The following is a 19,998-nucleotide window of genomic DNA, read 5'->3' as shown; positions in this document are numbered from 1 at the left end:
GTTGTACTAGGTAGCTACTTATGAAGCTACTTAATAAATGACTCCTCCCAGTTGAAATAAATAAATCAAAAATACCTTTAATAAATAAATAAAAAAACATTTTGCTTTTCCTTGGGGTTGGGAGCAATCAGAGAGCCAGGTCTGACATGACTGAATACATCTCATCAAGTTAGATACAATCAATAATAATGTGATGAGCACTGCCTTTATTCATCTTGTTTGTCACAGTAACACTGCCCTCAGCCCCTAATGCATGTAATTCTTACTTTTAGCTCAGCAATATTTCAGTGCTACTTTTCCTGGTTCAGAGTTGGTGCTTTGGGTATTTATTGCCAAATAATCCATTTGGAACTAGGCTATGAACCAACACTTAAACTGCCTTGATGAAAAGGGGGTACCAGTGGGTAAATAGTGGCTCAAAATGTGTTTTACACAGTCCAAAGAGTACTACTGAGAAATCCCAAAAGGTGATGAGCTGCAACCTTGGATAAATCAATCTCTTGGCTCATGACTGAAGCTGGGGTGGTTATTGAGACTCCCAAATGAAACCCCTAATGTTAGTATTGGCAAGAAATGGCAATAGGAATTGACAGAAATTGAAATCCAATTATGTTTCACACATTCAGAGCTAGTTCACAACATTCAATAATGTCACAAGAACAGATGTTCGGATGGACATTAGTGGCTAATAAATTGCCCTTAAAAGTTATAATTTAATGGAATTGCTGACTAAGGTGTCTTGGGAAGTTCACCTGGGTAAATATTAATTACAAGTAGGGGTGGGAGGGTTAGGCTACTTTTAAAATACATTTCATCACATGTATAAAAAATACAGGCATTAAAAATAAAAATATGTATGTTCTATCCCAGACGCTGAAAGGAGTGTATCATGTCTATATGTATCGAGTGTGTGTGACTTGTGTGGATCATGTGTGAAGACTTGTTATGTATCATGTGTGTATGTGTATAATGTGTGTTTATTCATGGAGTGTATTATATGTGAATTAACCTCCTGTAGCTCAGTGTTAATGTCAATCACCTCTCATGCCAGAGACCTGGGTTCTATCCCAGACGCTGACAGGACTGTATCATGTATATGCATATGTTTCTGGAATGTATACAGTGTCCATGAATATGTGTGTATGTGTATAGAATGTATAATCTGTGTATATGTTTTTGAATGTATCATGAGTGTATATGAATGATTTTTGTATTTGTATTGAATGGATGGAGTGTGTACATGTAAAGAATGTTTCATGTGTGCATAAGTATGGAATGTATTGTGTGTATATGCATGGAGGGTATCGGGGTCTATCCCAGACACTGACTGGAGTGTATCATGTCTATGTGTATCAAGTGTGTACATATGTATAAAGTGTATAATGTATGTATGGAATGTGTTATGTGTGTACATGTATAGAATTTAACATGTGTGTATCATATGTGCGTATGTATAGTGTATTGTGTGCATATGTATACAATGTACATAGTATATCATGTTTCTATATGTATGGAGTGTATCTTGAGTGAACATGGGTGTGTTCATCAACCTCCAGTGGCTCAGTGGTAATGTCATTCACCTAACATGCCAGAGACCCGGGTTCAATCCCAGACACTGACAGGAGTGTATCATGTATGTGCATATGTATAATGTGTTTCAGTGTGGAACGTATACAGTGTCCATGTGTATGGAGTGTATGTGTATAGAATGTATAAACTGTGTATATGTATAAAATGTTTCATGTTTGCATATGTATGGAATGTATCATGTGTGTGTGTGTATACATGGAGGGTATCTGGTTCTATCCCAGGCACTGACAGTAATGTATCATATAAAGAGTGTGTACATATGTATTATGTAATGTATTACGTGTGCTTATGTATGGACTGTATCATGTGTTTATATGTATGGAATGTATCGTGTGTGTACAGTACATGTATAGAATGTATCATGTGTGCGTTTGTATTGTGTGCATATGTATACAATGTACATAGTATATCATGCTTCTATATGTGTATAATGTGTGTTCATGTATCATGTGTGAACATTGCTGTGTTCATCAACCTCTAGCGGCTCAGTGGTAATGTCATTCACCTATCATGCCAGAGACCCGGGTTCAATCCCAGACACTGACAGGACTGTATCATGTATGTACATATGTATATTGTGTTTCTGTGTGGAATGTATAATGTTCATGTGTATATATATATGTATCATTTGTGCATGTGTTTAGAATGTATAATCTGTCTATATGTATTATGTGTGTATATGTATGGAATGTATCATATATGCATATGTAAGGTATGTATAGAGTATGCATATGTATACAATGTATATAGTGTATATATGCCAGAGACCCGGGTTCTATCCCAGACACTGACAGGAGTGTATCATGTATGTGCAAATGTATAATGTGTTTCTGTGTGGAATGTATAGAGTGTCCGTGTGTATAGAATATGTGTGTATGTGTATAGAATGTATAAAAAAGTGTATATCTATAGAATGTATAATCTGTTTGTATCTATGGAATGTATTGTATGGAATGTATCATGAGTGTTTATGTTTTTATATGTATTGAATGGATTTAGTGTGTACATGTATAGAATGTTCCATGTGTGCATATGTATGGAATGTGTCTTGTGTATGTGTATAGAGTGTATAATCTGTGCATAAGTATGGAATGTATCAGGAGTGTATGGATATATGTATGGAGTGTCTCATATGTGTATAGAATGTATGATCTGTTTATATGTATGGAATATATCGTGTATGTGTATAGAATGTATAATCTGTGTATTTGTATAGAATGTATCATGTGTGTATATGCATGGAATGTATCATGTGTGTATATGATTAAAGTGTATCTGTATGATATTTGTATTTGTATTAAATAGATGGAATGTGTACATGTATAGAATGTTTCATGTATGGAATGTACATGCATGGAGGCTATAGGGTTCTATCCCTTACACTGACTGGAGTGTATCATGTCTATGTGTATCGAGTGTGTACATATGTATAAAGTGTATAATGTCTGTATGGAATGTATAATGTGTGTACATGTATAGTGGATATGTATCGAATGTATCATATGTGCGTATGTATTGTGTGCATATGTATACAATGTATATAGCGTGTCATGTTTGTATATGTATGGAGTGTATCATGTGTGTATGTGTATAATGTGTGTTTATGGATGGAGTGTATCGTGTGTGAACATTGCTGTGTTCGTTAACCTCCAGTAGCTCAGTGGTAATGTCAGTCACCTATCATGCCAGAGACCCGGGTTCAATCCCAGACACTGACAGGAGTGTATCATGTATGTGCATATGTATAATGTGTATGGAGGGTATGTGTATAGAATGTATAAACTGTGTATATGTATAAAATGTATTATGTGTGCATATGTATGGAATGTATCATGCATGTATATGGTTAAAGTGTGTATATATGTATAATGATTGTATTTGTATTGAATGGATGGAGTGTGTGCATATATAGAAAGTTTCTATATATAAGTTCTATAAGTTTGTGCATATGTATGGAATATATTGTGTGTGTATATACATAGAGGGTATCTGGTTCTATACCAGGCACTGACAGTAATGTATCATGTCTATATGTATAGAGTGTGTACATATGTAATATGTGTGCTTATGTATGGAATGTATCGTGTGTGTGTGTGTGTGTACATGTATAGAATGTATCATGTGTGCGTATGTATTGTGTACATATGTATACAATGTACATAGTATATCATGTTTCTATATGTGTACAATGTGTTCATGTATAGAGTGTATCTTGTGTGAACATTGCTGTGTTCATCAACCTTTAGTGGCTCAGTGGTAATGTCATTCACCTATCATGCCAGAGACCCGGGTTCAATCCCAGACACTGATAGGAGCGCTGACAGGACTGTATCATGTACTGTATGTGTATATGTATATTGTGTTTCAGTGGAATGTACAATGTGTATGTATGTAGTGTATCATATGTGTATAGAATGTATAATCTGTTTATATGTATGGAATGTAGCGTGTATAGAATGTATATTCTGTGTATTTGTATGGAATGTATCATGAGTGTGTATATATTTGTATTGAATGGATGGAATGTGTACATGTATATAATGTTTCATGTGTGCATATGTATGGAATGTATATGTGTGTATAAGCATGGAGGGTATTGGATTCTATCTCAGACATTGACTGGAGTGTATCATATCTCTGTGTATCGAGTGTGTACATATGTATAAAGTGTATAATGTATGTATGGAATGTATCATGTGCATATGTATGGAATGTATTATGTGCTTATGTATGGACTGTATAATGTGTGTATATGTATGGAATGTATCGTGTGTGTATATGTATGGAATGTATAATGTGTGCATATGTATGGAATGTGTTATGTGTGTACATGTATAGAGTGTATATGTATCAAATGTGTATATGCATGGAGGGTATCGGGTTCTATCCCAGACACTAACTGGAGTGTATCATGTCTCTGTGTATCGAGTGTGTACATATGTATAAAGTGTATAATGTATGTATGGAATGTATCATGTGCATGTGTGCTTATGTATGGACTGTATCATGTGTGTATATGTATGGAATGTATAATGTGTGCATATGTATGGAATGTGTTATTTGTGTACATGTATAAAATGTATCATGTGTGTATATGTATAGTGTGTATATGTATCAAATATATCATATGTGCATATGTAAGATATGTATAGGGTTTATTTGTATACAATGTATATAGCGTATCATGTTTGTATATGTATGGAGTGTATCGTGTGTATGTGTATATATCATGCCAGAGACCTGGGTTCTATCCCAGACACTGACAGGACTGATCATGTATATGCATATGTATTTTGTGTTTCTGTGTGGAATGTATACAGTGTTCATGCCTATAGAATGTATAATCTGTGTATACTGTATGTATCATGTGTGTATATGTATGAAATTTATCATGAGTGTATATGTACAATATTTGTATTGAATGGATGGAGTGTGTACATGTATAGAATGTATCATCTGTGCTTATGTAAGGTATGTATCATGTGTCAATATGCATGGAGGGTATCAGGTTCTATCCCAGACACTGACAGGAGTGTATTATGTCTATATGTGTCAAGTGTGTATACTTGTTTAATGTATGTATGGAATGTATTGTGTGCATATGTAGGGAATGTATCATGTGTATATGTATGGAATGTATAATGTGTGCATATGTATGGAATGTGTTATGTGTGCACATATATAGAATGTATCGTGTGTATATGTATAGTGTGTATATGTATCGAATATATCATATGTGCATATGTAAGGTATGTATAGAGTGTATTGTGTGCATATGTATACAATGTATATAGTGTATCATGTGTGTATGTGTATAATGTGTGTAAACATTGCTGTGTTCATTAACCTCCAGTAGCTTAGTGGTAATATCAGTCACCTTTCATGCCTGAGACCCAGGTTCTATCCCAGACACTGACAGGACTGTATCATGTCTATATGTATGAAGTACTTATGTATAAAGTATTATTGTTCGGAATGTATAAAGTGTATCATATATGTATAAAATGTATCATGTGTGCTTATTATGTGTATGAAATGTATCATGTGTGTATATGTATGCATATCTATAGAGTGTTTTGTGTGCATATGTATATATTGTATCATGTTTGTATATGTGTGGAGTGTATGAAGTGTGCATATGTATGGAGTGTATGTGTATAATATGTGCATATGTATGGAGTGTATTGTGTATGTGTATGGAATGTACCAAGAGTGTATATGTATTGAATGTATTTCGTGTGTATATGTATTGAATGTATGCAGTATGTACATGTATAGTGTATATATGTATGGAATGTATCATGTGTGCTTATGTATGAAGTGTATCATGTGTGTATATGCATGGAGTTTATCGTGTGTGAACATTGCTGTGTGCATATACATGGCTGTTTTCATCTATCTCCAATAGCTCAGTGGTAATGTCACTCACCTTTCATGCCAAAGACATGTGTGCATATGTATGGAGTGTGTATATGGTACAACTTTGTAATTTGGGTTTAACAACTTTTACACTCCACACACACACACACACACACACGCACACACACACACACACACACACACACACACACACACACACACACACACACACACACACACACACACACACACACACACACACACACACACACACACACACACACACAAACTAGTAATGGCCGATTCTGGAATGAATTATTATTTTAAACTGGATCTTCAAGGTGGACCTGTTGAACCCGTTCACCAAATCAAACATCAGATGGTCGCGTCTCCAGTAATCCACAAATCACTTTTTAACATCCCTGATACCCCCTTTGACCTGAAATAATCATTCCAGAGTTATTCAGTTACTAGAACAATACAAGGACTAACAAAGAATAGTGGGACATTTTCTACTTAGTAGTTTTTATTGGGGTGTATTAAAGAACAGAGACGAGAAATAGACAGTTTGTCTAAAACAACTTGTTTGGTTTAGGACATACTTTGTTTCTGCAGCTTTGTATTAAATCTTAGTGGCTATTTACTAAAATAGTAATGAAAGGACCGACTGCAAAATAATGACCATTCTCAGATTTCATGTTGCTCTGTGCTTGCCCTAACTAAGTCTTCCATTTCTGTCATGAAAGCCGTTTCCTTTAATTGAGCTCGTTGTTTACAGGTGAGTGGAAGGTCTTTATCAGCACTGCACAAACGGCGCCAGCGCTGTGAAGACAGACAAACACAAGGTTTTAGGTAATTATTACTTAAACGTGAAAGTCAACTAGATTGATTTTCTCTATATGGTAGTTAAATCCTGTAGTTAGATATGGATTTAATCAGTGGCTGTTTCTCAATATGCGTTCTTCAGAGGTCTGGAGGTGGGAAGCGTAGCATTTCATGTAGATTTATTATTAAAGTTCAGAGATATAACTTATTTACCTCAAGAGTTTCACTAAATGAAATGGTGAATATAAACATTACCATGGACATCTTAATAAAGGAATAAACACATTAAGGGTGTTTGTTTGCTGAAATTCGTATTAAAATCTGGTTATTTATATTGTGCGACATACATTTATAATGTGTTTATGCATAGTATAAATTTTGAAAAGGAGAAAAACAACAAATCACTTTATGAATGCTGTAATGTCTAAATAGTTTTCCATTTAAAATGTGTGAAGGTCATGTGACCATCAGGAAGAACGCAGCATCTCATTTCTCACAGGATGCGTTCTCTGTTCTCATGGTTTCGTGCCTGGCAAGACCGGTCTTCACAAGAATACAAGTTCGTTCTCTGCATTCTTGGAATTGAAAAACAGCCATGGTTTTTATCCAAGGCAATGTCTTGGATAGCAGCGATTCTCAATCCTGCGCTTTATCCCCCTACTTCTACATGTACTATTTAGCACACCTAATTTAGATAACAAGCCCATTAGAAGAGAGCTCTAAACACTAAACTTTTGTGTGCAAAATTCTGTTGTACGGCACTGCGAAAAGGGGCGAGATTAAACATGATGATTAGACATTAAAAAAGCGAGAGATTTGCTACATGTTTTTTAATTTTTGTCCAGAAAGGTCATGTTTTGATCCTCAAGCGAGTCAAGCGATTCGATTTCGCAGGTCAGAGATCACTAAGCTTGAACTTTGCACTGCAGCAACCTGCAAAACTTAAGTCTATCGGGAGACAAGTCCAGTGTGACCGGAGCTTAAAAAGACACTGACACTGAGTATATTTACATGGGCACCAATAATTAGATTTATAGCAATTATGACAATACTTAGATTAAGAGTTAAACATGTAAACAGCGATTTTTGATTAATTGAATATGATTAGGGTCATAATCGAACTATATGCCGCCACAAGCAAGATGCTGCCCTGGGTGATCGCCCACATTGCCCATGCCTAAATCCGCCACTGCTCTGAGCCCTGAGAAGTCAACAGCACGTCTGGACACTGTTAACATAGTGTTTCCTTTTGACACAGTACAGTTTTCATTGGCATTTGTGGATGTAACTACATATTTTGGTACTTGGCAAAGGTTTGTCAAAGTAGTAGAGCCATGTGGTGATATCGCTCATAGATGATTGACAATTCGTGATGCAGTGCCGGTTGAGGGATCAGCTTAGACTTAAGCCCTTGTTCTTTGCACTGAAAATCAGATTCTTTGAATCTTTTAATTATGTTATGCACTGTTGAAGGTAAAATATCCAAATGTTATCTTCATCTTTGTCGAAGATTCTGTCTTCGTCATCTTTCTTTGAGGAACATTGTTTTTAGACAGTTCAAAAATTTTCTCATATATTTAATGGTAATGGGCAACGCAGTGGCACAGTGGGTAGCACGTTCGCCTCACAGCAAAAAGGTCGCTGGGTTGCTGGTTCGATCCTCGGCTCAGTTGGCGTTTCTGTGTGGAGTTTGCATGTTCTCTCTGCGTTCACGTGGGTTTCCTCCGGGTGCTCTGGGTTCCCCCACAGTCCAAAGACATGCAGTGCAGGTGAATTGGGTAGGCTAAATTGTCCGTAGTGTATGAATGTGTGTTTCAGTGTGTGTGTATATGTTTCCCATAGATGTGTTGCGGCTGGAAGGGCATCCGCTGCATAAAAACTTGCTGGATAATTTGGCGGTTCATTCCACTGTGGTGACCCCGGATTAATAAAGGGGCTAAGCCGACAAGAAAATGAATGAATGAATGAATGAATGAATGAATGAATGAATGAATGAATAAATGAATGATAGATAGATGGTCAACTCGTGATCCTCATCCCATCTTTGCTCCTAAAGGACTAGACCTTGCTGCTTTTGTACCAAATTATAATTACAATCACCTGTTGACATCACCTGTTTTAAATCACATCATTATTTAACCAGTTTACCTGATTACTAGCCCTAAATGGCTCCTGTCCCAATTTTTTTGGAATGTGTCGCAGGTCTGATTAACAAAAAAGGATGTTTACAAATGAAATGGAGTCGACTGGACAAAACATGAAATTTTTTGTGTTCATGTTGTCTACAATGAAATACAAGTAAAAGTTAATTTGGAAATCACTATTTTGTTTTTTATTTGCGATTTCCATACGGTCCCAACTTTTTTTGATTTGGGGTTGTACATGGACATTAGTAATCAAATTATTTACCTTAATGTAAATAAGGCAATAATATGATTAAGGGGTTTATAGGAGTTGCTGTAAGAATGTTCCTGTTTTACGTTATAGCAAATAGATCAATTAACGTTGTGTCACCATGTTATTCAATGTTTCTTCCTAAGTTTTATGTAATTTCAGGTGTTTCATTTTTTTACTTTAATTGCAATTCGGCAATTTCACTTTCATTCAGCAACAATTTATTTATGCTCTCATGACAAACTCTGAGGTAATAAATGAGAGTATGAAGAACTTGTGGAAGAGGGTTATTTTCATGGAACTTTATACTGAATTTAAAGAAAATTTCAGCATTTTAGAAAAGGTGTTTGGTAATGATGATAGCAGATGTGATGAGACTTCAGAATTTCACTGTGTGTATGTGTGCACTCAGAGATGTGTGTGTCCTGGACTGGCTCAGTAGGTGCAGAGGATAATGTTAAACAGTCATGTGTGTATGGACTATCCAAGTCATAAACAGTGGTAATAGTTTGATTAAGGTGTTTTCTGTACATGTCTGTACTGCCCTTCAATAATATGACTAAAATAGGAATACTCCACATGTCTTAATTCCATTTGTGTTTAATTCAATTATGGCTTCAATTGAATTAAGGTCATCAAAAATCTCAGTTTACATAGGAGACTCTTAATCAGAGTATTGTGTTAATCACATAAAAATCAGAGTATTGGTGTCCATATAAACATGCATAGCGAGGGGCCGCAAGAACTAGGATTGAGAACCAATGTCTTAGTAGCTGGTTTATTTTTTTCAAAAGTCAAAGATAAACATCCTAACCTGTTTTAAACTCCCCTTTTCAGAGCACAGTCGGCCCAGTGCCCATCCAGGCACAAGCACAATGGATGACAGAGCCAGTAACCAGCCCAGTACATATGCCCAGTCTGGGAACACATACCAGCGGTTAAAAGTCAGAGGCTGGTACTCCACCATAGAGCAGACAAAACACACCTGAGTTTAAACAGAATACAAGAGAAAATGGTGAAAAGGGAGAAAAAAAAATTAAGTTTAACTGTGGGGGTCATTTTATAAACGCTTATATATATATATATATATATATATATATATATATATATATATATATATATATATATATATATATATATATATATATATATATATATATATATATATATAGGTATTTGAACTGTTGTTTATGGAATTATACTTTAGGCTTAATAAATATCTCAAGGATCAGTCAAAACAGACCCAAACCAATGAGTGAAGTGCAGAACTACTCACCAAGGACACAAGAGGAGTCAGATATTTCCAGCACAGCATGAAAATGTAGTTAGGTCGTGACTTTGTCATGTCTTCAATTATATCAAACAGTCTATCAGCACCTGTGGTGTGAAAAGTTTTTAGCTTCAATGTTTTATGGCATTGTGAGCATGTATTTTGTTGACAGTTTGTTATGAGAAACACACCAAATATCCATCCCATGGTCAGAGACTCAAACACAGACAGGAACAGAAGACAGGTTCCATTACAGGCGTAGTAGTCAAACAACTGGAATACGTACATCCCCCCCTGCAGGTCATGATACAACATTACAGATTAAAAGCAACATGGCCTTAGTAAAAGACAACACAAAGTCTTACAGTTCTTGGAGAGTTTTTGCAAAGTTTAAATATATATATGTTTGGTCAGTTAAAACATAAATAAGTTACTATAAACTATGAATAAAATAAAATAACTTAAAAAAATAATTTTGAAAAACAGCACAGTTTGAATTAGGAAAAAGAAATGTGTTGTTGTCTATGCATAGCTGGGGTATTTTTATTGTAGGATAATTTTATTTTATTATTAATACTATATAAAACTGTCATTGCCTACTTTTTTAAAGGGATAGTGAAGGAGTGGATTTACAATCCTCTCCTCCCTTCTGGCATTTTATATCTGCATAAATCTAAATAAACAATTATCCTGTTTTTTAACTCTCTGCCTCCCTCTTTCTCTTTTTAACACACACACACACACACACACACACACACACACACACACACACACACACACACACACACACACACACACACACACACACACACACACACACACACGCACGCTTCTAACCTCTGTAACCATGATGAATTGGCCAAAGAAGCAAGTGAGACAAAAGAACAGGAGTAAGATTTCTCGCCGTCCTTCTCTGCGGAGAACCACCGGAAACATGTCCATCACTGACGTCACAACAGCTTCCATTGAAACAAACTTTGATGGAAAATTCAGACAAGTTTGCAACATCATGTTGGTCAGTATGATGACAGGTATTTCAATGTTGCAAATAAGTTATGCAAAAATGACCTGCATCAAGGTACATGAGCTGCATCCGAAATCGCATACAGCTTGCATTGGTACTACATTCGATTTTGAATTTCTTTAAAATGTGTACTTCCCAATCATTGGAGATGTATATTCTGTATTGTATTAATGTGGGTAGCAGCATGAATGAAATTTGGGCTTGCTATTTCTACTAACCTTTTTGACATTTTTTAATGGACTACAAAACATTTTGGATAATGGACTACAAAATTACATCTTATTTTGCACAGGTAAAGTGGTGTGAAAAAGTGGTGTTTGTCAACAAACAAATTTACATATTAGTTAAAGATAGCACACGTAACCACAGTATGCAGTTTTTAAATTAAGGTTTGTAGTATTATTTAAGGTTTTTGTTATATGGAACAGTGGATAACCTTCCCAGGATTGGCAGACAGACCAAAATTATCACAAGAGGTTACAAACCCCCCTGACAGCATCCAAATAACTGCAGGTCTCACTTGACTCAGTTAATATGGAGTTAACTTGTTAACAAAGGTTTAGCGTTGAACCAACCCCTCACTTTGTCTCCTTAACCAATCACCTACGTATTTAAAACGTATTTAAGGCAGACCAGCTCTGTACCACTGTTCTTTTTGTTCTTTTGAACCAACCCTCCCTCTCGCTTCCCATTCACAATCCTATAACCCTCTCTTCACTCCTAGGTTGAATCGAACGGTCAAATCACTCTACAAAATATTACAGAGATTGTACCCCCACTCTGAGTCTCTGGGCATCATCGTAGGATGCCTGATCAACCTACCTACCTGTTTACTGTTTATTCTCTTCTCTTCCCATTCATCCCACTGTTCTCTTACCATCCCCTTCATCCCTACAATAATGTTTAGCTCAAAGTGTGGCGTGGTCCATGCTGGTGAAATGAGTGTTCATGACTCCACCATAACAAAGAGACTGGGCAAAAATGGTTTGCATGGCAGAGTTCAAAGATAAAAACCACTGAGTAAAAATAGCATAACGGCTCATCTCAGTTTAGCCATAAAAAATCTTGATGAACATACTCTGTGGGCTGTGTCCCATTATGTGTGCCATAAAATTAGCACCACATTTCAGAAAATGAACATCCTACCAACAGTAAAATGTGGTGGTGGTAGAAGGATGGTTTGGGGCTTTTTTGTTGCTTCAGGACCTGGAAGACATCTGTTAGTGACTTTAAGCTGAAATGAACTTCGCTTCTGCAGCAGGGCAATGATCCAAAGCACACCAGAAATCCACTTCTGAATAGCTAAAGACAAACAATATGAACACTTTGAAGTGTCTTAGTCAAATCCCTAATCTGAATACAATTGAGATGCTGTGGCATGACCCTAAAAAAGGAGGTTCATGCTCAAAAACCCTTCAATGTGGTTGAATTACAACAATTCTGCAAAGATGAATTCCCCAAAACTCCTTCACAGTGCTGTAACAGACTCATTGCAAGTTATTAAATGTTTGATTGCAGTTGTTGCTGTAACCCAAGTGTAATCCAAACTGTTATTAAGTCTGGGGAAAACTATTTTTACACAATGCGATGTAGTTTTCCATCTGATTTTCTCTTAATAATGAAACCCTTAATTTAAAAACTGCATGACGTGTCTTTTCATAATATTTAAAATGGTTCAATTATCTGAAACTTTAAAGAGTGACAAACATGCAAAAAATAAAAAAGAAATCAGTAAGGGACAAACACTTTTCCACACCACTGTATAATTTTTGGCAATACCCTAATATACACTGCATAAGTTATAATCATAGATTTAAGTAATATTAAGTAAATAGTATGCATCATGAAAAAATAAATATTCCTATTGTAAATATATCTATTGTTTTGTTGTACATGTGTTAGTTTAAAATTACCTGTGTATCTAGGCCTAGTAAAATAATCATGATGAAGAAACAAACAGCCCACAACTGAGGGAAGGGCATCATAGCTACAGCCTGGGGATAAGCAATGAATGCTAGTCCGGGACCTGATACAGAAAAAGTGTGATATGTTTCAGTTCATACTTTTAGATGTCTTATAATATGTTCTGTGTTTTTATGAAATGTTGGAGTACCTGACTCTGCTACCTCTTCAATGGGGACACCCTGTTCCTGGGCCATGAAGCCCAAGACTGTGAACACAGCAAAACCAGCCACAAAACTGGTGACACTGTTAAGAAGGCAAAGCCCCAAGCAGTCCCTGATGCACACACACACACACACACACACACACACACACACACACACACACACACACACACACACACACACACACACACACACACACTCATTTAAATGTCATTTTTTTGGTAATCTAATTGTATTGAAAGCACTAGTACTAACCTGTAACAGTTGTTGTGGTATTTATTGTAGCTGGCTAAAACGGTGATACTGCCGACAGACACGCTGTAGGAAAATAAGATCTGAGTTCCGGCCTCCAACCAAACCTGCATACACAAAACCTTAGTTTTTAGCATACACAAATAAGATATTTGGATGACATCTAAGACCCTTCATTGATGGCAACAATTCATCGAAATCCAAACTAAAAAAAAAAAAGTTTAAAGTTTTAAAAAAACTTAAAATAAATTTATTTAGTTCTCTGTAGCACGCCATTTGGAAATATCAAGTGCACAAGGAGTCTAACAACACCCAGTGCTCCACACAGAGATCTGATCATCATCCAGTCTGTCTGTAATGACATAAAGAAACAGAACAAACTGAGACAGACTAAATCTAGAACGTTTGTAACATCTATAACACAGGTGACAAACTCAGTTCCTGAAGGGCCGCAGCTCTGTACAGTTTAGTTCCAACCCTATTTACACACACCTGATCAAAATAATTTAGTCCTTCAGTCTTGTTTAAATCCTACAGGTAAGTGTGTTGAAGTAGGGTTCTAACTAAACTATGCAGAGCTGCGGCCCCCCAGTAATCGAGTTTGACACCCTGATCTAGAAGATGCTTTAAAAAACTTACCGGCAAAGCTACCTGAAAAACTATGGGCAATTGTTTTAAATGTAAAGTGTGGTCAAACCAAATGTTCATTTGATTTAATTAATATAAGTTAATTAATATTTTCCCAGCACTGGATGGGCATCCACTGCGTAAAACATATTCCACCTGATGAATAAAGGGACTAAGATGAAGAAAAATGAATGATAAAATGAACAAGTTAATTCATAAATAAAATGTATTTATGCATTATTTTTGAGAGCATCCACATTTTACAGCATTTTTACACAAGTGCCTAAAACTTTGAACAGTACTGTGGCTTTACAGGTAGATTTTTTTATTATATAAAGTGAAGTTTTTTTTGAAGCACTAGTCTTGGAGATTTGTATGATTACAGTTAACCACTAATGTCATATGGAATGGTTTCGATAATAGTTTTGGTTTCTTTTCTGCGCTTTGTCTAGGGACCATTGCTGTCTATGGAGTATCAGGGAGATATCAAATTTTAGGCCAACCTTATATACAGTGGCCTTAACTAATATGTACTTACATAGGAAATAATAGTTTGTTACAATGTATTTATTGTGTAAATACATGTATTTACTGTGTACTTATGCTTGATTAAATACCTGTATGTAGTTACATCTGTAGTTAACTTTTGTAATTGCATTTGTAAATACACTGTTGACCATCCCTTACACCTTAACCCACCCTTAAACCTAACCATGCCACCAAACCTGTTCATAACCCAACCTCTATCCCAACTCAAAAGCACCACAAGTGTTCTCAAATACATTATTAACACAGTAAGTACATTGTATTTATTTTTTGATGTAAGTACATAGTAGTTAGGGCCACTTAATATAAAGTGGGACCCAAATTTTAATTAATATGTCTTAATTTGTGTTCTAAAGACGAGAGAAGGTCTCAGTAGATTGGAACAACATGAGGGTGAGTAATAAATAACAGAATTTAAATTTTTGGGTGAACTAACCCTGTAATAGAGCTAGAAAATATATTCAATTACGTTGTGTTTTTAACAAAAACAATGCAGTTAATAGTCAGGTCGATAAATATTGGGACATCGACACAATTCTAAAATGTTTGGCTCTATACACTAACACAATGGATTTGAAATTAAATAATAATATGTGCATTAACTGCAGACTGCAAGCTTTAATTTGAGGGTTTTGGATTTACATCCAAATCAGATAAACGCTGTAGGAATTACAACAGTTTGCACATGTGCCTCCCCCTTGTTAAGGGGCCAAAATAATGGGACAACTGACTTTTCAGCTGTTCCAACACAATCTCACAACAATTCGTGACTTTTTGATTTAGTGGCTTATTCGTATTAATTCGTATGATCTAATTCGTAAAATTTAGTACGATTTGCTCATCACCCAATGACGGTTGGGGTTAGGGGTGGGGTTGGGTGCCACGCCTCCTTTTTAAAATCTTACATTTTCGTATGACTGAACTCGTCTGAATTTGTACGAGTCAGCCACTTAACTGACAAAACGTAAAATACTTACGTTTCCTCGTGAGATCAGGCTGGCTGTTCCATGGTCAGGTGTGCGTTTTCCTTCATTATCCAAATTACAATGAGCAGATAAAAGCTCCAGAGTTCATTTCAAGTATGCTATTTGCATTTAGAATCTGTTGCTGTCAACTCTCAAGATAAGATCCAAAGAGCTATCACTATCAGTCAAGCCAGCCATCATTAGGCTGAAAAATAAAACAACCCTTCAGACCTGGAACAGCATTCTATGGACAGTTGAGACTAAGATCAGCTTGTACCAGAGTGATGAGAAGAGAGGAGTACGGAGAAGGAAAATAACTGCTCATGATCCTAAGCAGTGAAGCATGGTGGTGGTAATGTCATGGCGTGGGCATGTATGGCTGCCAACGGAACTGGTTCTCTTGTATTTATTGATGATGTGACTGCTGACAAAAGCAGCAGAATGAATTCTGAAGTGTTTCAGGCAATATTTTCTGCTCATATTAAGCCAAATGCTTCAGAACTCATTGGATGGCTCTTCACAGAGCAGATGGACCCAATGCATACTGCAAAAGCAGCCAAAGGGTTTTTGAAGAGAAAGAAATGAAATGCTATGCAATGGCTAACTCAATCCCCTAACCTTAATCCGATTGAACATGCATTTCACTTGCTAAAGACAAAAAATAAAGGAAAAATGCCCCAAAAACAAGCTGGATCTGATGATAGTTGCATGAGAGGCCTGGTAGAGCATCACGAGGGGATGAAACTCAGCGTCTGGTGATGTCTGTGTATTTCAGACTTCAGGCTGCAATCGACTGCAAAGGATTTCCAACCAAGTATTAAAACGTGAAAGTTTGATTTATGATAATTATTCTGTCCCATTACTTTTGGTCCCTTAACAAGTGGGAGGCACATATGCAAACTGTTGTCATTCCTACACCATTCACCTGATTTAGATTTAAATACTCTCAAATTCATGACAGTTTGCCGTTAAAGCACGTCTTGTTTGTTTAATTTCAAATCTATTATGTTGGTGTATAAAGCCAACAATATTAGAATTGTCTCAATACCCCAATATTTATAGACCTGACTGTAGCAGTATACTGTATTAGTACATTAAAATATGACACAGTCAGTGTCTTGTTATGTGGAGTTACCTGTGGATCAGCAAGACGGGCCGGTTCAGGGTACAGATAAAACACAACCCCCTGAAGAGCTCCAGGAAGAGTCAACCCACGAATCAACAACACAAGCAGCATCACGTAAGGAAATGTAGCTGTGAAATACACCACCTACAGGCTCAAAATAAAAAAAAAATCTGTTAATGCCATGGCAAAAACAAAAGCGTTATAACTATATCAAGGTTTTCAGTTGTTCTTCTGCCACATAGCTGAAATGTATTATACATTATACATATTTTTTTCATCAGTAAAAATAGCAATAATAAGATTTTAAATACTAATAGACACATGTAAAGCAACATTCTTGCACACCTTGCCTGTAGATTTGACTCCTTTCCAGACACAGAAATAACATATGATCCACATTGCAATGAGACACAGAAGTATCTCCCAGTTGATCTTACCAATGTCCTCAATACCCCCAGAGAGAGACAGAACTCTGCGTCTGTGATGACACATATAAAAAAGCAGCTTTTTAAAATTTAATATGTATAGAATAATCATTTAAATTTTATTTCATTGATTTATTTATATGAAGTTTGCAAAGGCAAAATGTTATTGCAAAAAAAAAACAAAAAAACAATGTCTTATTTATTCACTCCCAGAACTCAGTAGCCGCCGGCGTTGAATTTATCAGAGATGTCCGGTTGATGGTCAGATTCTTTGTGACAAGATTTATGCAGTCATCTAAAACAGAAAAAAATGGATTTTATTTATTTGTTTTAGAAGCTAGCACTTGTTCTTTATGAATTTATTAAGGTATAATGTTAAGGCTTTACTGCACACGTTATGATGGATCTTTATATTAAAAAAGACTGTTTTTCTTAGAATGGCATTACTTGAAGTGCTGTAAAAAGTTTAGGGAATTTTTTTAAGGTACTTTATGATATGTTTCCATATGGCAACAATGTTCAATAGTGAATGTAATTGAGAATTTTCTATTTTATAACTTTCCTTATAATTAATAATTTTGTTAAAACCCATCTCATCCTTACTTTTATCTGCAGAAAGAGCCAGTCTTTTTCTTCTTGCACCAAACAAAGAAGAAGATGATGGTCCTGACTATTAGACTGTTCCCTGTATTTATATCTAATCAAAACTATTGCCATTAAAATTTTATTTTATTCATAATGCAAATTCTATTAACATATGACTATTCAACATTATATTACTAGCATTCATGATGTTATTGCTACAGCTTAAAAGATCACAGCTGACCTTGCTAGCTAGCTAACCTATCGCAATATTGCACAGTCTTGCCATTTGGCAACACATGCATTTGATCCATTTACAGAAAACGAATATGATAAAAAACTTTTTTGAGTTGTGAATATGTCATCATAACTTACTAGAGCTGACGTTTCAGATTTTTTTGTGAATCTGACATGAGTAGGTCTTTTGTTTGTATTGATGTTTTCATTTGCATTTGGCAACTACTTACAATGAATGTTAGTTTGTCAGAAAACACTGCATGTCATGTAACTTAACCAAAGCACATCATTGGCTAAACTAAGGTCTCTCCAACAACAACAACAACAACAAAAATTGAACGCTGGTCTTAAAGGAAATGAACATAAATGTCATGTTGCCATATGGGAACACCATGCAGTAGAGAGTTAATGTAATAATATTACTGTATCATCATTAATGTAGGATGATCACCTGTGTTCCAGGTGTTGTCACAGGTGGCCCATGGCAATTGGGATTTAAATGAGAAAATTAGGTAGAAAAGCGCCCAGGCCAGAATGACGATATAATACATGCAGCTGTACAGCAGAATCAGTTGTCCTCCATATCCAATGCCTGACAAGAGAAACAGACTGTCTGAAATCCACAATTAAAAGATTATTCACCCACTACAGTAAAATGCAAATGTGGTTTTGACGATGCACTTTGAGTTTTGTCTTTTTCCACTGATTATTTATTAAACCAAATGGTTTCTTCCTAGAGTTTTTATTTAGTGAAGCTTTGCTAAATCATTATATACGTTTTCAAAAGGAAAATAGCTAATAAAATAAATGCCACCACAACATGCATATTCAACCGCACGGCATGTTAAAAGATTAACAAACAGAATTTTAAAAATTAAATATTTCAAAACGAGACATTTCTACAACTCTGACCCTCAGCAAGTGGACAGAGGCGATGCCAGCACGTAACACCCCCTTGCTGAGTGTACTGTCCCATAGCCATCTCCAGCAAAAACAGAGGCACCCCACAGGTCACCACAAACACCAGGTAGGGTATTAGGAATGCCCCTGAGAACACACCAGTTCAACAATGCAATGATTAAAGTGGCACTTATGAGTGCATCAGTGTATAGATCTTAAACTGCTGCTTGTCATACCTCCTCCATACTTGTAGCAGAGGTAAGGAAACCTCCACACATTACCCAGTCCAACCACATTTCCTGCCACAGCCAGAAGAAACTCCATTTTACTGCCCCAGTAGCCTCGTTCCTCTATTTCTCCATTTATTCTTTCCATGCTGTGTTGTAATTTTCACACGCTTCCAGGCTGTGCAAATTCTGTAATGGCGGTTGTTGTACTACATTCAAGTTAGTCAGAAGTAAGTACAAATGTCTCAAGCTATTTATTGACAGATCCTCCCCAGCTAACTAGTTTTTTTTAAAGAAAGGACTGTGTAAATAATCTTTTTTGGTCTGATAAAAAATATATATTATTTTATCTAATGAGCAGGTTAAACTTGAAAAAACAAAAACAAAAGTGACTGATATAATTGATCGCTCAATATGTAAAATATAGCATCCATTTCATGAAGACATTAATGCAGCAAGCAAAGGCATAATTTACAGTTGCTGAGAAAGCTTAACACAGTGTAACTTAAGAAAACACGTGAAA

The 19,998-nt window shown here is 35.9% G+C and overlaps 1 protein-coding gene across 2 annotated transcripts; it reads right to left on the bottom strand.

The window, feature by feature from the left end:
* Positions 1–6,447: 6,447 nt before the first annotated feature.
* si:ch211-132b12.1 lies at positions 6,448–19,722 on the bottom strand. Of its 2 annotated transcripts, none has more exons than XR_012393518.1 (14): positions 19,485–19,722; positions 19,261–19,395; positions 18,800–18,940; positions 17,737–17,824; positions 17,450–17,582; positions 17,114–17,248; positions 13,844–13,947; positions 13,576–13,700; positions 13,376–13,488; positions 11,276–12,764; positions 10,630–10,732; positions 10,445–10,545; positions 9,983–10,153; positions 6,448–6,771 (listed from the first exon to the last, which is right to left on the bottom strand). XR_012393518.1 is itself a non-coding variant. In NM_001083064.1 (14 exons), exons 1-14 carry the CDS (start codon positions 19,621–19,623, stop codon positions 6,637–6,639), a joined length of 1,761 nt encoding a protein of 586 aa, NP_001076533.1. In that variant the 5' UTR covers positions 19,624–19,643; the 3' UTR covers positions 6,481–6,636. The 2 variants fall into 2 exon arrangements, 1 of the variants encoding a protein (NP_001076533.1); NM_001083064.1 differs by having other exon boundaries at positions 6,481–6,771; positions 11,276–11,413; positions 19,485–19,643.
* Positions 19,723–19,998: the final 276 nt, after the last annotated feature.

The sequence above is a fragment of the Danio rerio genome, chromosome 18, assembly GCF_049306965.1.
Source record: "Danio rerio strain Tuebingen ecotype United States chromosome 18, GRCz12tu, whole genome shotgun sequence".
NCBI lineage: Eukaryota > Metazoa > Chordata > Actinopteri > Cypriniformes > Danionidae > Danio > Danio rerio.
Note: the sequence above shows the minus strand (reverse complement) of the source record. Positions and strands in the feature narration are given on the sequence as shown.